The sequence below is a fragment of the Poecilia mexicana genome, unplaced genomic scaffold, assembly GCF_051168715.1.
Source record: "Poecilia mexicana isolate PSO_F unplaced genomic scaffold, ASM5116871v1 scaffold_1, whole genome shotgun sequence".
Lineage (NCBI taxonomy): Eukaryota > Metazoa > Chordata > Actinopteri > Cyprinodontiformes > Poeciliidae > Poecilia > Poecilia mexicana.
The window spans coordinates 1780606-1801889 of NW_028263370.1; the positions used below are offsets into that span (position 1 = coordinate 1780606).

General features: G+C 41.6%; 2 protein-coding genes across 2 annotated transcripts in view; one reads left to right on the plus strand and one right to left on the minus strand.

Moving 5' to 3' along the window:
* The window catches only part of LOC148161024 (uncharacterized), a 44164-nt gene extending 28551 nt beyond the window's left edge, over positions 1-15613 (plus strand). The window contains exon 4 of the mRNA XM_088007171.1: positions 14840-15613. Coding sequence (XP_087863297.1) covers positions 14840-15613 — 774 coding nt within the window. The remainder of the gene's footprint in view (positions 1-14839) is intronic.
* The window catches only part of LOC106908529 (voltage-dependent T-type calcium channel subunit alpha-1H-like), a 290955-nt gene that overhangs the window by 261958 nt on the left and 7713 nt on the right, over positions 1-21284 (minus strand). The window contains exon 2 of the mRNA XM_088014499.1: positions 20858-21123. Within this exon, the coding sequence (XP_087870625.1) occupies positions 20858-21099 (242 nt within the window). The 5' untranslated portion in view covers positions 21100-21123. The remainder of the gene's footprint in view (positions 1-20857; positions 21124-21284) is intronic.

The window sequence follows — 21284 nt, forward strand, 5'->3', positions numbered from 1 at the left end:
GCATCAGTGAGGGGTTTTAATTATAAGCTGAAATGACAGACGGGCTTCAAATTTTCCGGTCGTTTAAAAAAATAACCAGTCCAATGCGAAAAATATTCCATTAACGCGACCTCTGTGACATCACCAAAGCCTCACCCTCTCAAAACAGGAAGTTACTTTTTTCCTTGGAATGCTCCAACTTTGATTCCCTTGACCTAATCAGGATGGCTTTGTGACAGAAGACAAATTGGTCTGACTGATGTCACTGGACACTGGAGTGTGTTTAAGCAAAGGGAATTTAATGAAATTTACATTAATACTTATCATAAACTTTGTTTTGTTTCAGGAAAAAATATACTTCATACATCACAAAAAAAATTGTGGAATTTGGGTTTTGTATGTGTTTTCTATTAGTTAATTTAGACCCTGTGTTTTCCTGTCTACCCCCTAATAGATCCCAGATGTCTTGTTTCCCTGATTTATCCCTCGTGTATTTAACCCCACTTGTGTCTCTTGTTCCCCACTGGATCCTTGTCATGGTTTTGTCTTCGCTGTCATTGTAGTTCCTATCGTAGCTGTCTGTTTAATATCCCTGTCTCTATAGAGTCTGTGCTTGTTGTACCACCACTACCTGGGCCTCCTGGTTTTTGTTACTAATAGTTCATAATTAAATTCACTTTTGCAATTCATCCTGGGTCTGACCGTGTCTATCCTCGCCACCAACAACCACATTTTATACAAAAATATAAAAAACTCAAACGCAGACAGGATTCAAAGTAGCATGACTATTTGGGAAATAAAGTAAGGAGTTAGGTGATTAATGTGCAAGAAAAACAAGGCATGAGAAAGGAAGAAGAAATAGGACTTGATCAGTGATAATCCACCTTGTATCTGAGCTTAAACACATTTTTATCTCTGTTGAACAAACTCCAGCCTCGTTGCTTTCCTTCCACATCACTCTGTAATTTATGCTTGCAGACAGAAAAGGTGCAAAAGCAAAGAACTCTGTTTGGCATGCATGATAAAATGAGGCTGTTCCCATTAACTGCACTGTGAAGACAGAGAGCTGGGCAACATCTGACAAAAATAAAGCTGCAAGCAGAAGCAATCGGGTCGTCTGGGCAGAGCTACACTGTTTCTAAGCAACCAGGTGATTCCTCCGAAGAGCCTCTCCTGGGGAGATTCCCTTGTTTATATGCAGGCATTTCCTCACTTGTGAGTCCACATGCTTGCTAGTGCATTGCTCAACTGTAAGCACTTACAAATGTGTGTAAGTTAGTGCTGAGACAGTGAGAGTCCAGTGATCTGGGATGCGACCATGGCAACAACTCAGCGGGGTGCTGTGGAGATATGTTAATCACTTTCAGGCAGAGGTGGGAAGTGTACTTAAGTACAATTTTCCTGTATCTATACATTACTTAAGTAGATTTAATTGTGGATACTTTCTACTTCACTACATTTCTACAAAACTGTCGCATTACTCGTTACATCCGAGACACATTGCGCTTTTTTTCCCCTGTTTTTAAAATGTGAAGTTCAGGGACTTAACGTGGCGCTGTAAAATCAAAGCAATAACGTGACATACTAATTATATGGCCTATCGCCTCCTCCTTTCACTCGTACGCGGAGCTCCAAGACATGCACAGTGGTTTTCTCTGAGCGTGAGAAGATGTCTGTCTAATCGTAAGAAATAGAATCCCGCTACATAATTCTTAAGAAATCTGATGGCGACAGGCAAATTCAGCAGCGCTTTGCTTTCAGAGATGGTGGGGACTACGTAACTTTTAGCGTCACTTGGAAAGGAAGCTTTGAAAGGTAAGCTCTGTAGACGTGATGTTAGCAAAGCTAGCTGTACAGGGATAAATATGTTCTATTTTTGATGAAAAAACGTTGTCACTCACTGCGCTGAATTATTGTGTGGAGGTGTTGACTGACATGTCGCATATATGGGACAACACTGTGTCCAAAGTCTGCTATATAGTGATGTGGCATACATGAACGATCCGATTCTTCTGGATGGATCTTTACTAAGACCGATAGGACTGAAGCCTCACCGAGAGCCGTTCTTTGTTCTTGTAATGCTCTGTGTGCACTGCAGTAGCTATTGTTATTATATTTAATTAAAATATATATAGATTTATTTAATTGGCAAATAAATAAAACAAGAAATTAAGAGCTCGCAGAGGATGCTCATTTCTCTTTGATTGTTTTCGTCTCCTGTCATGGTGGCAGACATTGCAGTGGGAGGGAGGGTGAGAATAGTCTCATGCTCCTTCTGCTTGGTTCTTGCTTATTGCTCCTAGGACATTGTTCATAGTTGAGTGTTTCTTACTGTTAGGGCATAGTCTTAATTGCTATGTTTAATGGTGCAGACAGTTAATTTCTGACATGGGCGATATGGGGAACCACCCAGGGTGTTATCTTTTTAGGGATGGCAGGAGACCTCTGGATTGTAGCACGGAGATGGAAACAAAGCAGAACAAATAGTTTGAAATGATAATGATATTGGTTAAAGTTATTTCAGCTCTAAGTATTTAATATCTAGGTGTTTTTATGGGAATGTGGATCTTTCAGATCAATTTGAGAAACAATTTTGACAGGTGCACTTCATTTTATTGTGTCACGTAGCACAGGGTGCTGGTCTTGGTCTTGACTTGGTCTCGGGCTAGGTGGCCTTGACTACAACTCTGCTACATGGCTCCTTGGTTCCATGTCCTCCCTCACCCACCTTCTTTCCATCCCCTTTCTGTTGGATTTCTTTCAAAATAAATGCCACTAGTGGCAAAAAGTGAAGTTCATGCTATGTTAGGACAGGAGACAAGACGTTTCCATCCCTGAAATTATGAGCAGAGAATCACATATCTAAGTCTAAACTATGTTACAGAGTAAACATAATAAAACATGCTTTATCTGTGTCATTGTTCATTAAATGTCACATTTCTGATGTATTAAAATTAAATACGATCGGTTCATTTAATGATATTGTATTAGGGATTAGGTAATGCATTCAGCAAGTACTTTTACTTTTAACACTTAAGCATTTTTAAAAGCCAGTACTTTTTTACTTTTACTCAAGTAAAAATGTCTATGTGATACTTTTACTTTTACTAGAGTACATTTTTGCCTGTGTATTTGTACTTTTACTTAAGTACATTGTTTGAGTACTTTCTCAATCACTGCTTTCAGGCGCTCGGAAAGACGTTTTTTAGAAGGGCTGGCCTTTTCTGATGCATTTGAAATGCTTCTTCTGTAGAGTGTAAGATAATACTGCATAATTAATAATTTTTGGAGCGCTGTGGTGGTGCAGGGGCAAAGTACAACCCACGTATTAAGGCCTTGGTTCTTGTGGCGGTGGTCGACGGTTCGATTCCCGCCCTGGTGACATTTGCCGCATGTGTTCCCCCTCTCTCATTACCCTCTTTCCTGTTGAACTACTTTCAAATAAAGGCCACTAGAGCCAACAAAACCTTAAAAAAGCTAATTAATTATTTTTTAAAAACACAAACTGGGGGCACAAGTTTTAATTTAGTGTGGATTTTCTTTCATCAACATGGAGCCAAAATGCACGATATCTAAAATATATATCTAAACCTCCAATAATGTTTGTTTAAATGTCCCTTAACAAGTGGCATTTTCTGGCATAATTCTGAGTGTATATTTCACCACTCTTTATGGCAAAAATGGTCAAATTCATTTAAATTGACTGCTTACTGGGGCACCGAATCAGGTTTTTAAGCACAGTCTCTAAATTTTGAAGTGAGTTCTTCTTAGAAAACTCAGTCATGGTAAAAAAAATAAAAAATAAATTAACAATATAGGGTTAGGGTCAACAAGCTGTCCTCCTCAAGTGAAAGTAAATATTGGTTAGGTTGTTCAGGATTTGGAACCATAAACGTTCAAGCTCATCATGAACGATGCTGAAGCAAGTTTAACATCATCATAGGTTGAGAGGGTATCAAGCAAGAAAGAACCCCTTTCTTCAAATTTGACAATTTCAAGCACAATTGGACCAACCTTCATAACACACAATCACATCTGTTCTGCCTAAATGTCATTTAAATGAGATTTAGTGAATTATCTTTTAAACCAATTATGACCAAGAAGCTTCCTTAGTTATTTAGGTATTTTTCAAAAGAAAAAATTGTAACACTTTATTTGAAAGGGGGTGAATAAGACTGTCATGACACTTTCATAAACATGACTGTTGTCATAAAGTGTCATTCGGTAAATGATGACACTTTTAAAACAAAGTTGACATTATTCAAAATGTCTTTGTTATGACAACTTGACATTAACCAAGAAATCATTACTGATATAAATTTGTTATAAAAGAATTACTGATTGCACTTTAAAAATTAGGTAACTTTATGTTATTAAAGGTAAAGTTTAAACAGTAATGATTTATTGGTTAATGTCAAGTTGTCATAACAGACATTTTGAATAATGTCAACTTTGTATTAAAAGTGTCATAATTTACCGAATGACGCTTTATGACAACAGTCATAAATATTCATGAAGGTTTATTCATGTTCATGACAGGTGTTATGTCATGTTTATGAAAGTGTCATGACAGTCTTATTCACCCCCCTTCAAATAAAGTCTTACCGAAAAAATATTCAGGAGACATTAAATGTAAAAAGAATCAGCTGAAATTTCGAACAAGGCAACGTAATCTCTCTGAGAATTAAACATTTTCCCCGTAGGGAAAATCTTTATGACAATAACTGCACTCATCTGTAACACTGACTTAGGGTGTATTCACACAAGCCCTGTTTAGTCCGCTTTAATCAGACTCTAATCCATTTGTCTAGAAAGTCAGATTCGTTTGGGGAGTGTGAATGCAAATTTGAATTCCCAAACACACTACATAAGTGAACTCTGATTCTCCTAAAAACCTAGGTGTCGGTCGCCTGAAGTGAACTCTGATGCGGTTGGAAGGCAGTGAGAATGCAACTGGACTGGAGACTGGAGATATTACTATCTGCTCTGCGGTTAACAGAGATATTGTGAGAAGTTGTTTTACTCCTGTTCATCAGCTTATTTTCCCCTTTGCTGTGCTGCACAAATTATTAAATTATTGTTAAATTATTAACTAATAAAAAGAAATTTGCTTAGGCCTCTCTTGCATGTTGACAGAAACCAAACTGTTCATAAATTTATGTCCAGAGAGAATACATATTTTACATATGAAAACATCAGAAGTCTCTTCAGCTTTAATTCAAGCCATGTTCATAGAATTCGGGTTAAAAAAATAATGGTGCTATGATCATTTTTGTGATGGATTCTTGCTATCCCACATTGGAACAGTGAAGTCTGGTTTTGTGGACATGACTCACTAGACTCTCTGAAATAATCCTGTAAATTTACAGTCAAATACTGGCAGCTATAGACGCCAGAAGTTTACTGTAAATGCACAGTAGCTGTACCGTAATTAATCCTGACAGTAGGTTACCGTCAATGCAAGTACGGTATAGATACTGTGAAATAACGGTAAACTTCTGGCGTCTGTAGCTGCCAGTAGTTTACCGTTTTTCTGAAAGACCAATGAAAAAAATACTGGCACAGACGACAGTTTTTTTTTTTTTTACCGTTCTTTCAGAAAAACGGTAAAAAAATTTTTTTAAAAAGCTGGCGTTTGTAGATACCAGTATTTTACTGGAAACTTACCTTTTCAATCCGGTAATTACCTTTTAAAGTGTCGTACTGCAAGTAAATACTGCAATGACGCCAACACACTGCAGATGTAGTACCGTCAACAGGGTTTATTAGAAATAAGGGCGAGCTGCTATTCCTTAGTCTGCACCTCGCCTCTCTAACAAACCGTAACACTCAACTGAATAGCTTCACTGCTAACACACTGAACTCTCCACTCTTCCGGTGTTCTGTCAGCATTGGTCCTGGTGGAAGTGGAGTGGAAGTCAGCAGAGTCAGACAGGGGAACCCCATAACACTCTACACATACTAACAGTGATCACAATGCTACTTATAACAAATACACATAACCATATGGACACCAACAGAATCGTTAAAATACTACGGTGGTTGACAGGTGCAAACACGAGAAAAACAAATACAACAAAGAAAAGACGCAAACAAAAAAGAGATGCAAAAATATATATAAAAAAACAAGTGTTCCAGACCACTAGAGCTTTGTATCCGAGTTCAGGGTCTGCATCCTTTCAAGCTTATTCTGTCATGGGCTTGAGAAACGACCCGGTTTACAGAAGAGGGGTCCTGCGAAGGCAGAGAGCATTGCAGAGAGAAGCTGTAGCCTTCAGCTAGCTGCCTAGCCTCCACCTCGGCGATATGTTGCTTAGCAACCGTGACACAACATGATTTAAACAATGTTTGTAGGCGAGAATGTAGATGTATAAATCTCAAATTTCTGCTCTGTTCATCAGTGCATCACCTTATTGCAATATTGCTCCGACGTTTTCGGAGATGTCTGCTCCCGCTGTATTAACACCCAGCTCCCCTCGCCTGCTGCCAGCTGGTCCAGGTTTAGTATACCACGGGAGAACACCTGACTCATTTGGGCTTTCCCAAATGACAGTTATCACAGATATTAAGTCAGGTAACATCTAGTTGGAATATTTTGGTGAAATATTTCATTTATTTCTGAGCAAATCGGTTTAACTGATTAAAGTTAAGCCTAAAAACACAATAGTTTGATTAAACTGTATTGTCTTACCTGAGATCTGGAGAGTATTTGAAAAGGGATTCTTTGCTTTCATTCCTTGAGTAAATGTGCTATACGTGTTTGAACATTTTAGAATCAGACTAAGATTTTTTTTAATATGCAACAGCCTTTATTACAAAAGATGAAGAGTAGTAGAGAAATCAGGAGAAAAAAAAAACATACTTTGAGTCTGTTTATTTTTTTCTTTACCGCTACGTGATTCACGTTGTCACGGTTGTGAAGCAACATAACGCCAAGGTAGAGGCTAAGCAGCTAGCTGAAAGCTACAGCTTCTCTCTTCCGGTTGTCGAGGACCCAAGGATGCAAAACCTGACTTCAGACACAGCTGTTCTTTGTTCGACTCCCCCTAGTGGTCTGGATCACTTCTGTTTTCAGCATTTTTTGTTTGTATCTCTTTTTTGTTGCATGTGGTTTTCTCGTCTTTGCTTTTTCACCACTGTTTTTCACAGTGGTGAAAGTAAATATACCTTCAAATACTGGTGTCTGTAGGTTCCAGTATTTTTACTGTAAATTTAGTTTTACTACTGCATTCACTTTATGAGTAAGCTACTGCAAAGAAAACTGTAATGCTACTTTTTAAAGTACAGTCTTAGTTTTATGATAGAACACAGTAATACCTAACCTGAATGAGATGCCACTCAAAGTCCATCAAGTTTTTGATGCAGGTGGAAACCTGAACATTCACTGTCTGCTTTTTCTTTTGAAAGGTCTCTCCTGACTTTTTGGATACCATCTTCCCATGACCGGCTTATGTGCCCCTTTCTGGGTTAATCCTAATGAAGCGACTAAAAACAAAATCAAAAATGGGAAAATTCCTGAGAATACAAATAGTGTGGCATTCTGAATAGAGCTGCTACAATATATAAATAAAGCTGTTTTTAATTACGTAAAGAGAAAACATCACCACCTTTGTCAAATGTTAATCATAACTTGCTTTAAAACTTTAAAACCATGTCATTGTAAAAAATTATAGGAATGGTTTTACCGTTGAATGAACTCCAAAGTCTTGGCTGCCTCATGTTGATATTGGAGGCTGAAGATGAAGAAGATGGACAACACTGTCCTGTCTGGAATGTTGGCTGGACCCTCTCATAGACAATATGGCCTTCAATACTGACCATGCAGAAAACTGCTTGCCACAGGGACTGTAATAAACCAAGTCCTTAAATGGAAGAACATAAAACAAATCCTCTTATTGATACAGTATGCATTTAAATGATCATCATAATAAAGAGTGTGCACTCTGCCAGGTAAAGTAAAAGCAAGGATCTCAAACTCCTCAATTGTCGTGCAAGTCACATCAATGTTGAAAACTGTAGGCTGGATTAATGTATAGAAGTTATAGAGGAATTCATGGTACCTTGCACTTAAGGTGAAGTGTGCTTTGAAAGTTCATCAAAAGCTACCTTAGATGGTCTTGGGATCACTGATGGTGAAATGTCTTTGGTGCTGCTCTTGTTTTGACAAAAGCAGGAGGAAGGGCGGTCCTGGTTCCACGGCAACGAGGAAGGCTTCAAGACTGGCTTGCATCTTTGACATAATAAGAAGACAAAGAATAAAAATTATTAAATATATTTAGCAGCACAGCTACATTCAGATAGCAAGCAAAGCCAATGAGAAAGTGCTTCTGCAAAGAAGTAGGATCATTAGAATAACCACATACCTGCACATATCTGAAAACATGGTCCACAGTTTGACATGAGCTGTTTTGGATTCTTCTTGTGGCCTTTGGATGTAAAACGAAGCACATGAACTAACAGAAGAATGCCTGGTTTTCCCAGCCTGGAGGAACAACAGGATAAATAGCAGACACATTAGGATAATAAATAAACATTTAAAGAGAAGTGAGCAAAACTAACCAGACCCACCTGTGTGTGTGTCACCATCACAGTCATTCAAAATACTTTGTCAACCAGGTTTACCCTGGAGAGCATTTTTCATCTAAAAATGTCAGAAATAATTACCATGAACATTAGGCATTATAGAAATTAGTCAGCTTATAGAAACATTCTGGACAGCAATTCTTCTACCAACCTGTCAGAAGAAATGTGTTGAAGTCATCATAACAGGCTTCAGTCACCATCATGAAGTACTAATGAAGAAAAAAAGAGGCAGCCAATATGTCATTATTTATTATAATTATTATTTATAGAGACAAAAACATTTTTGGCTTAGCTTTGCTCGCATAGATCAAACCACCGGTCCAGCACAGCCACTCTCCCCATTATGCCGTCTATAGCCAAAAACTTCAAGAAAATGACTCCGCAGATAAATAATGTTAACTCAAACTGCCTTTCTGACAGTTTTAATGTTCGTTTAACCACCTGACACCCCGTGCTACACCTGCTTGGCTAGCTTTCGCTGCTAACATAAATAATAAACCAAGGGTGCTCACGTCCAGTCCTCGAGAGCTACCGTCCTGCATCTTTTCGATGTATCTTTACTCCAACAGACCAGGATCAGCTCCGAACGGACCTGCTAACCAGCCATTCATTTGATTCAGGTGTGTTAACTGGCACAGGGAAGCATCTGAAAGTTGCAGGATGGCAGCTCTAAAGGACTGGACTTGAGCACCCCTGTACTGAACAGTCGTACCACGACATCCAAACAAATTTACGTCAAGCATAAGTTGATTCTCTTGCGCAAACAGAAAGTTAATGCATTCATAAAAACTAATCAAAATCAAAAACATGATGATCTTAACATGGAACTTACCTTTTTGTTTTTTTAAAAATAGATCTTTATTGAGACACAGAATACATAACAGTATAAACGCAGCATATATTGTGGTATAATGTCCGCCAGGGAGTTACAAACATTGAGACAATACATCACCATTACATTACATAAATACATTAAAGATAGAACATATGTTTTAATAGCTTTGGGGAACTTACCTTGTTATGATAAGCTCCAGACAAGACGCCATACTGCTGTCTCCCGGGCAAACACGTGACGTCACAGATACGTTGCAATTGCGGGAGCAACTCTTTAGCAAACACCATCTCTTTAGGGAAACTGACAAACCTATCTTTAAATTTGACTAAACAAGTGTTTAATTAACATTGTATTTTTAACATAAAACGCCAACACTGGTAATTTAACACTTTTGATTATGCTCTGTAGATTTCGATTCATTCCCTAAAAGATTTATTATGGAATGTATTTTTTTCTTTCAGTTTAATATTGTCTTTAAATGCTGGTTCTCTAAGATGCAAATACAAGTAAAATGTCTTTCCAAGGAAAAAAACTGTATTGTACAATTATTTTACGGTAGTTTACTGCCAGTCATCATTCTTGATTGTGACAACAGAAGAAGACATCAAATTGACAATATCCTACTGTATTTTGGAATAACAGTATGTTACTGCTGGAATTCCGCCGTAAATTTACAGCCATTTCTAAGAGTGTAAGAGTGTAGTAATGGCGTCTGCAGGAGCGTTGCTAGCAAACCAGTAATGTATATCAATAAAAAAATCCTAGAGCCGCTCAAATCTGATACCGCTCCATTTGTGTTTGCATTTTATGAAGAAGGAAGTTGCGCCGGTCTTCTTCAGAGGGTTTGTGTCATTTACTTTCAGTAGTTTTTTGTGCAACGCCACCACACGTGAGTTAGTTTGGATTGTTTGACATAGTGCAGTGTGAACCACAGCAGCTGAAAATGTAACAAATGTTGCAATTTTAGTCCCCAATCGAACTGAGTCTACCAGACTATCAGGTGTGAAAACACCCTCAGTTACACTGGGTCAGTCAGCTTTCTGATTCTGAATAACAACAATGTGAGGGACAGGTAGGAATGTCACAATAAGCAATAAATCAATCACATAACGAATTAAACCAAACTCAATCACTTACATGTGTCAAGAAAACTGGCATGGACTTGTGAGATCTCTCTAGGTACACGCAGAAAGCAGGGTAAAAGGCCTGAGGAGTAACGATGATCTTGTATGTTGATTTAAGAATGATTAAAGAAATGAAATGAAATACATATATGTGTAATAGTTGGAATGAAATACATAGGTGTGTAATAGTGTAATAGTTGAAATGATTGATGTTTTGTAACTACAATGTCTGTAATGTATGACTGAAATATATAATCAGTATTCATGATCTGCGCCAACAGTAACAACTTAATTGTTAGATATTTTCAATGGTTTCAGATAATGGTAAAACAAATTGATTATGTACATTATAAGAAGACTGTAGAGTTGAGCACAGGAAAGGAACAGAGTGAATTAAGTCACTAGCACTGAGCTGGGCGGTGGCCTCAGAACGATTGCCAAAAAAGGTAATAACTACCAGATGGCCAACAGAAAAAAGAGAAGTATTGCAAAGGAGTTGCAGCAGTCAAACGCAAAAGAGGGAGGTTGTGTATTACCAAATTCAGGGTGGAACAAGGTTTGGGCAGGACGGTACTTTCCGATAAGATACTCGGGAAGGATGAGTCATGAGACCTCTCCCATATACAACTGTGGGCCAAGAGGGTTTAAAAGCCAGCGAGCTGGGGAGGAAACTGTTCTTAGTCCGCGGCGCTGAAGGAGAGTCAACAAGAGGACGCAGGCGAAAGATCAGTAGAGGACCACACCCTGGGACCAGGGGAAAAGTTGAGACTTCTCGCCGCAAAGAAGGACAAGATCCGTCAGCCCCAGCCCTGGCCCCTGAATCCGACCATCTCCTCTGCCTCCACCCTACGATCTCTATTCAACTGCAGCAGACTTGGGGAAAAGACAAAGGTCACTAAGTGATGAAGATTCTGTTCGTCTAAAAGAAATTGGACAGATTGGCTTTGCTGCTTTTCTGAAAGAGGACTTTGCCACACCAGGACAGAGACTCTGACCAAGGACGACTAAAGGTTTCGGCTGCCAAGATCGACCAACAACGGGTGTGAGTTGCCCTGCCCCTAAAGCCTCGCTCAGTGAGATTAGTGACACAGGTTAGGGATTAGAAAGAAGATAGGGTATGATTAATTTTATGATTTGAGATTATTGCTTGTTACCATTTTATAATTCCTTTCACTAAATTTGCTTGTCATTTACCCCTGCTAAAGCTTGCTTAATAAAAAATATAACAAAAAATACTAATAGAAGTTGTGGACATTGAAATTAATTAAGTCAGGTGAGAGTTCTCCTGGTTTTAAGTAAAATCTACATGCATGATTCTAGAAATTTGATGGCTTCGTACTTTCCTTTGGTGAGTAATAAATAATGGCCCTGGGACTTATATCTAAGTCACTAAATCCAATCTAGCCGATAACAAGTGCACGTTATTTTAAGGAGAAAAGCTACCGTTAACGGGAGTGGTTGTTGGAACTATGCGGCAGCTAGCGCTACTCTGTCGACTGTTTCTCAACTGAAAAGGGCCGTAACTTCTGGATCTGAAGGTAGTTAGAGCTAGACGAGTTTTCTCCGCCGTCAGTTTAAACAGAATTTCTCTAGTAAACCTGTGATAGGGTAAGACCCAGGTTTCAGGGATTTTCCGGACCTGTTAGACAGAGAACTGGTCAATGGTCAGTCAGTGGTGAGGTTAGGGTGTGGCTGGCTATTGCAGAATAACGAACACATGGTTGATAGTTTTTCTCTTTTCTCATTCTACTTCTTCCAAGAAATGGTTGACAAAGTTTTCAGTCAGGTGTTTTGATTTCAACCATCCCTTTCTTTGAAGGATAACTTTGTTTACAGAGGCTTCATAAATCATTTTATTTGTTGTTTCTGTTGTTTTGTTTATTTTGGATATTTAGAACGTCTTCTAGTCCCAGTGTCAATTGTTCATTATGTGGCGGATACAATGTATATATATCACACCAGAATGTATGCTTTTATTGTGAAGGGGAAAAGGTGAGGTGTGAAGACAACAACGGTTATTATTCATTCCATTTTTTGGTTTTTGGTTGGAAGACATTGAGAATAAAACAAGACTCAAATAACTTTTTCATCTTTTTCTGCTGCCTTCCACATTGGTGACCCCGAACAACTGCGAACATCTGGACATGTTTTTTAACGAGAACTGTTGTTGCACAACACCCCCCCCCTTCTCTCTCTCTACTTCCTCTTCTGAGAGGAGGGAGATGTTGCTCCCAGCTCTCCTTCTAACGGGTGAATTGAGTTTCCTAAATCTGCCGAGATTTACCCTTCCCAGAACTGAAGTAAACTCTGTTTAAGCTGGGTGCGAGAAAGACTAGCCTGGTTTCTAACGACCTTCATCCAGATGTCCCACCCTTTTTCACTCTGTGAATTAGCCAGATAGAGCAGCCCAGAATCAGCTAGTTTCACAGAGCACACCTGTTAACGGTCGCTCTTTCTCTTATTACAACTTGCACTTGTTATTGAACCAGGTTGGTTTTAGTGACTCGGGCGAGTCCCAAGGGTGTTGTTTTAGTTTTGGCTAAAAACAACCTATAAAACATTTTCCACCTTCTCCTCCCAGAATCAAACTTCATAGCTATTTTACAACCATCAAAGAACTTTAAGGTGACTCATTAACTGAATGTCCACAACATCTTTTAGATTTTCTTGATGCTAATTATTTTATTAGTAAGGCAGTTTTGCAAGGGTCAGTACAGCTTAAATCAGTAACAGAAATAATCAAATAAGTAAAATCAATAATCTAGCCTATCTTTCCCTAATGCTGACACTGTGAACTAAAAAAAGAAAACTTTGAGAGAGACGGACGGAGTTTGGCATTTTGAACCCCAGAACTGGCCTGATGATGAAAAAGGCGTTGCAGCAGCAGGAGGCTCCCAGTACAGGAAGAGTACTGAGTCAGAGCGGCAGGTCTCGGGCCTCAGGGTGACTTCCTCATGCTCGTAGTGGTCCTCAGCTTCTTGTCTTGCAGCTCTGTAGCTCCTTTCTCCTCGTCTCACGATCTTTCTGGTCTCTCGAGATGTAGAAGGGCTGGTCTCATGGAAGGAACACACCAGTTCTTCCTCTTTGCCTTTGTTCTTTGTCTTTGTCTTTATCTTCATCTTTGCCTTGGTCTTTTTCTTTATCTTTGGGGTCCCAAACCCAGCTGATGAGAGAAGTGCAATTTGAAGCCACATGTTGCGGGGCTAATGGGTTGGTCCCCATGTGCAGAACAGTCTTCTGCTCTGTGGCTCCGGCTCTTCTTCAGCTGCAGAGTTCTTTGTCCATCTCGATCTTGGCTCGAAGCTGCCTGAAGGATCCAACCAAAGACTCCTCTTTTGCACTCACCTTATATAGGGTTTATCCACCCTTTTGGTGCATTAGCATTGGCCGATGATCTCATATCCATCACCATCTTTGGACATGACATGATGTCTGTTCTAATGTCCCAAGTTGCTCAACAGCCCTCTTGTGTCTAACCTTCTCTTAGGTAAGTTGAAGTTTAGCAATAAGGCGTTGGACACCTCCGCTCTCCCATCAGTTCCTCTTTCTCCCTGACCCTTCACCTACCATCTACCTCTAACACAACATCAGTGACCTTTAGTTACAGTTACACATTTCACCACATTTCAAGTTCAATGTCAAAATCACATTTATAACCTTTTAGTTTATCTGATTTAGCATTCACTTATATTATAATAACCATAGCTTATTAGCTACCCTTATTATAATCATGATGTGAGTTATTACAGACATTTCTGAAAAGAAACCAAGAATAATTTATTATTCTAATTATTTGACCCCATGTTACAGTTACTTCTTTCACCTTTAAGTATAAGAGTAAGTGTAAATATTCTTATAATCAAACCAACATCAACCACCGGTTAAACCAATATTGATTATTGGCTTAATTACAAGTTATCATTATTAATTCAAGTATTTTACTCTGGGTTTTATCCAATTACTCAAAACGTCTAGATTTTATTCTTTAAACCTTTAATGCCCAAAATGAGCAGTCTGAACTATTTTTAATCACTGCAGGCTGGAAACTTCCTCTTTTTTCAGGAAACCTGCTTTTCCTGTTTCATAACTTTCCTTCTGTCAGACTATGATTTTTTTATGATTAAATAGAAAAAAGTAGAATTAAAGCAGGACACAATAACAACACACACAACCAGATTAATTTTATTACCGTCTGACTCTACTGTTGGGTCTTGATGTCACCTGTGTAATCAGTTTTAAAGATAACTTTATTTATTGTTATTATTAAACTAAAATCTCCAGCATGGGGAAGTGGGCTGAGCTCGACTTTTCTCGACAGAACTCACCAGATGCTGCCGCCGCTTCTCCGCCTCCTGTGGTTTCGGACCCAGTTTTTTGCCAGGCGGCCATTGCTCCAACCGCCGCTTCTGTTTTTGCTGCCGTTATCAAGCTTCCAGAGTTCTGGCAGCACAATCCAGAACCATGGTTCCAGCATGTGGAAGCCCAGTTCCATCTCCGGGGGATAACCACAGATGAGACCAAGTACTTCCATGTAGTTGCTGCATTGGATTCCGTTTCAACCCGCCGTCTGATGGGTCTGCTGAGGAACCCACCAACCGCTAACAAATACGGCGCTCTCAAGGAGAATCTGCTTCGGCTCTACCAACTGTCAGACGTGGAGCGGGCCGATCGCTTGCTCTCTCTGAATAGCTTGGGGGATCGCAAGCCCTCTGAGCTGATGGAGAACATGCTGGCATTACTTGGCTCGGGAGATGTCTCTTTCCTTTTTACACATCTGTTTCTGCGCCAGCTTCCCCCACCTGTTCGCACCGCGCTGGCCAGCTCCCCGGTGATTCGCACCAAGGATTATTGCTCCCTGGCTGAAGAAGCGGACCGGATTTTGTTGACTTCCAGGCACTACAATGTGAATGCACTTCTACCAGTTCTGACTCAAGGAGAGTCGGAGCCTGTTGATGCCGTGGCTGCGGTGACAGAGCAATGGAAGGACGACGTTCTCTGTTTCTACCATCGCCGGTTCGGAGTGAAGGCGAAGCGCTGCATTCCTCCGTGTTCATTTGTGCATCAGGGAAACGACAGAGCCGCCGCTCGGTAGCTCGGTAGTTTTCGGCAGCGGACGTTTTGTGCAAAAGTAACGGACCGCCACTGGACGCAGCTAACGGCACCCCGATTCACACTTTTGGCTCAAGGTTGGTGACTGTGTGTTTCAACGGACGCCAATTTTAGGGGGACTTTGTGATAGCTTCTGTGTCTTTACCTATTTTGGGTGCAGATTTTTTGTGTGCTCTTAGGTTATTGGTGCATGTTGCTAATAGATGCTTAATAGATGCTGTGTCTTTTGACACATACCCCTGTAAACTTGGCGGTCCCAGCCAACGACCTCTCGCCAACATGCTTGCCACAGGTGATGAGTATCAGCATCTGTTAGCTGAGTTCCCATCTTTAACAGTTCCCACATTTTCTGCTACCGTGGCTAAGCATGGGGTGGAGCATTGTATAACTACAGTCGGTCCACCGGTTTTTGCGCGAGCGCGCCACCTAGACACCGCTAAGTTGGCGATAGCGAAGGAGGAGTTTGCAAACATGGAGCGTCTTGGCATTGTACGGCGCTCCAAAAGTCCACGGGCATCTCCGTTGCACATGGTTCCCAAAGCAGACGGGGGTTGGCGACCCTGTGGGGATTTTCGGCGCCTTAACAACGCAACCAGTAATGACAGGTACCCAATTCCTCACATTCAGGATTTTTCTGCTCACCTGGCTGGAGCAACCGTGTTCTCTAAGGTGGACTTGGTGCGAGGCTACCATCAGGTTCCAGTCCATCCCTTAGATGTACCCAAAACCGCAGTTATCACGGCTTTTGGTCTTTTTGAGTTTTTACGGACACCCTTCGGTCTTAAAGGTGCAGTGCAGACTTTCCAGTGGCTTATGGATTCAGTCCTGCAGGGTATGCCGTTTTTGTTCATTCATTTGGACGACATACTGGTGGCTAGTCCCTCCGTGGAAGAACACATAGTACACCTTCATCAGCTGTTTATTAGGCTCAGTGAACATGGCCTGATCGTGAACCCAGCTAAATGCCAATTTGGAGTGCCTGCTGTTGAGTTCCTGGGTCACGAAGTGTCTTCTCAAGGGGCGGTTCCCCTGCCGGCAAAGGTTGAAGCAGTTTCTGCTTTTCCCTGCCCTCCCTCATTGAAGCCCCTGCAGGAGTTTTTGGGGATGATTAACTTTTATAACCGTTTCATCCCACGGGCAGCTCACCTCATGCACCCCTTGTATGAAGCACTTAGAGGCAAAAAAGGGGACCAGCAGATAGAGTGGACCCCTGAGAGGGCGCAGGCATTCGATGATTCCAAGAAGGTCTTGGCTAATGCTGCGCTTTTGGCCCATCCATCTCCAGTTGCTCCTGTGGCTCTAACAACTGACGCCTCTGATTATGCAGTTGGGGCAGTTTGTGAGCAATGGGTGGATGGTGCCTGGCAACCCCTCGCTTTTTTTAGCAGGAAACTCCGGGATGCTGAAAAAAAAACATAGCACCTTTGACAGGGAACTGCTTGCCCTTTTTCTGGCAACACGCCATTTCCGCTTCATGTTGGAGGGCAGGGACTTTACTGCTTTTGTTGACCACAAGCCTCTCACTTTTGCTATTGCAAAAGTTTCTGAACCGTGGTCAGCTCGGCAACAACGGCATTTATCTGCCATTTCAGAGTTCACCACTGACATTCAACATGTGGCTGGCAAGAATAATCTGGTGGCTGACTGTCTGTCCAGAGCAAGGGTTGCTTCTGTGCATTTAGGTGTGGACTACCTCGCCATGGCCACAGACCAACTGACCAACCAGGATATTCTGGCCTTTAAAGCAGTGGAATCCAGTTTGCATTTAGAGGTCTCCTTTCATGAGTGTGGTGCAACCCTTCTTTGCGATGTCTCGACTGGCAAACCTCGACCTCTGGTCCCTTCTAGTTGGCGTCGGCGGGTTTTTGAGGCAGTTCATTCCCTTTCACACCCGGGCGTCAAAAGTTCTGTTAAACTGGTAGGGGCAAAGTTTGTGTGGCCGGGACTCCGTAAAGATGTGCGGACATGGACGGCTTCCTGTTTGGCTTGCCAGCGTGCCAAGGTCCAACGGCACACTAAGGCTCCACTGGAGCACTTTCCGGTTCCGCAACGGAAGTTTGAACATGTGCATGTGGATTTAGTGGGGCTGCTTCCACCTTCCAGAGGTTTTACCTATCTCCTGACGATGGTGGACAGAACTACTCGATGGCTGGAGGCAGTTCCGCTGTCATCAACCACTTCGGCTGATGTGGCTCGGGCATTTATCTCCTCCTGGGTGTCCCGGTTTGGTGTGCCATTGGACTTGACCTCTGACAGAGGTCCCCAGTTCACTTCAGAGTTGTGGACTGCAGTGGCAGAGAGCCTTGGAGTTAAACTCCTCCGTACTGCTGCCTACCATCCGCAGGCCAATGGTCTTTGTGAGAGGTTCCATCGCACAATGAAGGCTGCATTGCGGGCCTCATTGGTGGATAATAGTTGGATAGATCGCATGCCTTGGGTTTTGTTGGGCCTGAGTTCGGCCCCAAAAGAGGACCTGCAGTTTTCTTCAGCTGAGTTGGTCCTGGGCCAGCCCTAACCCTAACCCTTGCGGGTACCAGGGGAATTTCTTCCGGGTCCGTCGGGTTCGGTTAATTCCCAGGGGAGTAGAACGGTTCTAAATGGGGAATCTAGATCTTTTGCCCCATTAGCAGCACATCACTGCCTCCCACAGGTGTTTGTACCAAAGGACCTAATGTCTGCCGAGTATGTATTTATCTGCCACGACTCACACCGCTCACCACTTCAGCCTCCTTACGATGGTCCATTCCATGTTTTGGAGAGGGGACCTAAGGATTTTTTGGTGGAGTTGGGGGGTAATCAGGAGAGTATTTCTGTGGACCGTTTGAAGCCAGCTCACGTGTTACCAGGGGACCCAGTTGGGTTGGCTCAGCCACCTCGCCGTGGTCGTGCCCCAGTTTCTTTACCCACTCTTCCGGGTCCTTCCCTTACAGCTGGTTTGTCCCCCTCAGGTGGGCAGTTCAGTAGCAGTCGATCTGGAGAGTCTTTTTCACTTTCAACCCCTGTTCCTGTGAAGAGATGGCCGACTCGACTTATCAAGCTCCCACCGTTAGGTAGTTCAATTGTTTTGTTTGTTACTGCTGTTTAGTTTTTCTGTAGTGTGTCTGTTATCTTTATATACTTGTGATGTTGTTTCACATGTTATGGGTTTTTTGTGTTTGTGACATTCTGTGTGTTCAGGGGGGGGGCTGTGTGGCGGATACAATGTATATATTTCACACCAGAATGTATGCTTTTATTGTGAAGGGGAGAAGGTGAGGTGTGAAGACAACAACGGTTATTATTCATTCCATTTTTTGGTTTTTGGTTGGAAGACATTGAGAATAAAACAAGACTCAAATCACTTTTTCGTCTTTTTCTGCTGACTTCCACAATTACAATTTAAAGTCTATTGATCTTTGAGAATGTGTTCTTGTATTATTATGCCATTACCATTATATTATATGAAACAAGAATATTATCATTTATCGTAGTAACATCTGGGTTAGGGTTAGGGCTACCCTAAACCTTTAAACAACCCCCCAAAAAAGAAAAAAAATACATAAATATTACTAATCTGTATTATTTAAGTTTTCATAAATTAATTTAACTCAGACTGCAAAGAAAATACTAAGATAATTATGTAAATAATACAAAGCAAACCACTGTGAATCAACCCACAAAAGGTTGATATCCAGTATCCGTATCCAGCTCTGCACATGTCCGCCACATGAGCAGATCACCTTCCCAAATGTCCCAAACTCCCATCTTCTTTGTGTTACTCTGATCCTTTCAGAAGCAGCATCATTGTCCGTCCATCTTTATGGTTCGTGTAGTAGTCACTGTTCCACCATGTTTATTCTGAGTGTCCACTCTTTACAGCCAGTGCATGTCTTTTCTTTATTTCTTGTCCTATTATTCTCCTTTTCGCTTTATATCTTTTTCCTTGCTTCTTTCTTTTACTCTTTTTTCTGATTTGATTTCACTCTACTGAAAGCTGGGACAGTGTGACAGAAGCAACTCTGTTATATCATGATATCGGCCCTTCTGACCATCTACAGGCAAGGTAGATGAAGCTTCTTGTACAAGGACACACCGGTTGCAGAATGAACTTCTACTGTCATTGCCACCATTATCCCAGAAAATTGGTGTAGTTAGGTCAGAGTATTTTGCACACTGTAGAACCTTCTCTATCATATAAGTGAAAGCTATTTTTTAGCTGAGGATAGTGAGCTTAGCACCACAATAAATTAAAGGTCTGCTGTTGGAGCAGCGTTCCAGACCTCTCAGGTCTTGTGGTTCTGGTTCTGCTATGCATCACTAGAACCAGAACCAAACTTACAACCATCAGATTCATTTCATTCAGTCATTCTTGCTGCCACCCCACTGAGCCACCACCAACCATGCTATGATGGCATGTGATTCTTTTTCTTGTTACTCCTGGTGTACATTTTATTTATTCAGCAATTATCTATCTATATTTTATGGAGAACACAAAGTGCTGACTGTTGCAGCAACCCACGGACATGCCACGGCAAGCGCATAGCAACACACACACATAGGCAAGCGCTCATAAAGTCATAAGGTGTGGAAAATATTCAATTTGGACAGCCTCAACAAATCCCTGAGGTCCTGCTGACGTTTATACACACTTCACAGTATTCCTGGCCACTCACACACGCACACGCACGCACACACACACACACACACACACACCACTGAGCACCGATAACCAGGCCCAAACAATCTAGCACCTTTATGGGTGGAACTGGATGGAGGCAGAGAGATGGCGAGAAGGAAAAGGAGGTGAGAAGATAAAGACAGCAGTGAAGTGGAGTTTGGGAGCTGACACGAGTTTTCTTCACCATTTGTAACCCCTTCTGCCATATAAATAGAGAGCAGTAACAATACAACTGATGGGTAGCTGCAACCCTGCAGATTCATTAGGGCTTGTCACTATGGAAACCTGCGATCAGGACCAAAATGCCGGCCATGTCTTTCTACAAGGAATGGGCCCAGGAAAATACCTGAGCTCCTCCAAACACACATCCATATGCAAACACACACATATGCATGGCACTGACCTTTCTCCCACCTCTCCTGTGTTTGAAGGGAACATAAACATCTCAGCGCTTGTTACCTTGTATGTATACCAGTTCTGAGGAAGTGCAGAGCAGAAACAGACACTGCAGTCAAAAAAAGAGTCGCAGTTGTGAGCATGTTAAGGAGTATTTCCACCAATAAAGGATATGGGTGGCAGACAACACGAAGGCACCAGGAGCGGGGAGGGCTGGTTTGGGTCAGAGCCAACAGAACCACTGGAGCTAAGGAGGGGTACGGCAGCTCTTCCTTTTCTTTCTCCTCCCCTTTGTTCTCCAACTCTTCTTCCTCCAATGACACCTGTATCTTTTCCCCATCCTCCTCCTCATCCTCTGCCTCCTGCACTGGTCCTTCATGCTGCTCATGCAGGTCTGGCTCCTGGGCGCCCGTCATGGCCACACCGTGAACAGCATGAACCTATAAAAGGGGGCAAATGGGCACCATCAGACTGATCCTACTCTGCAGGCTTTATTCATCTATTTTCCTGTCTCCAAACCAAACTCAACTGTCTCTGTGTTTCCTTCACATCCACCCAGCAGCAATCCAGTCCAGGAAACATGAATATACACAGATCTAAA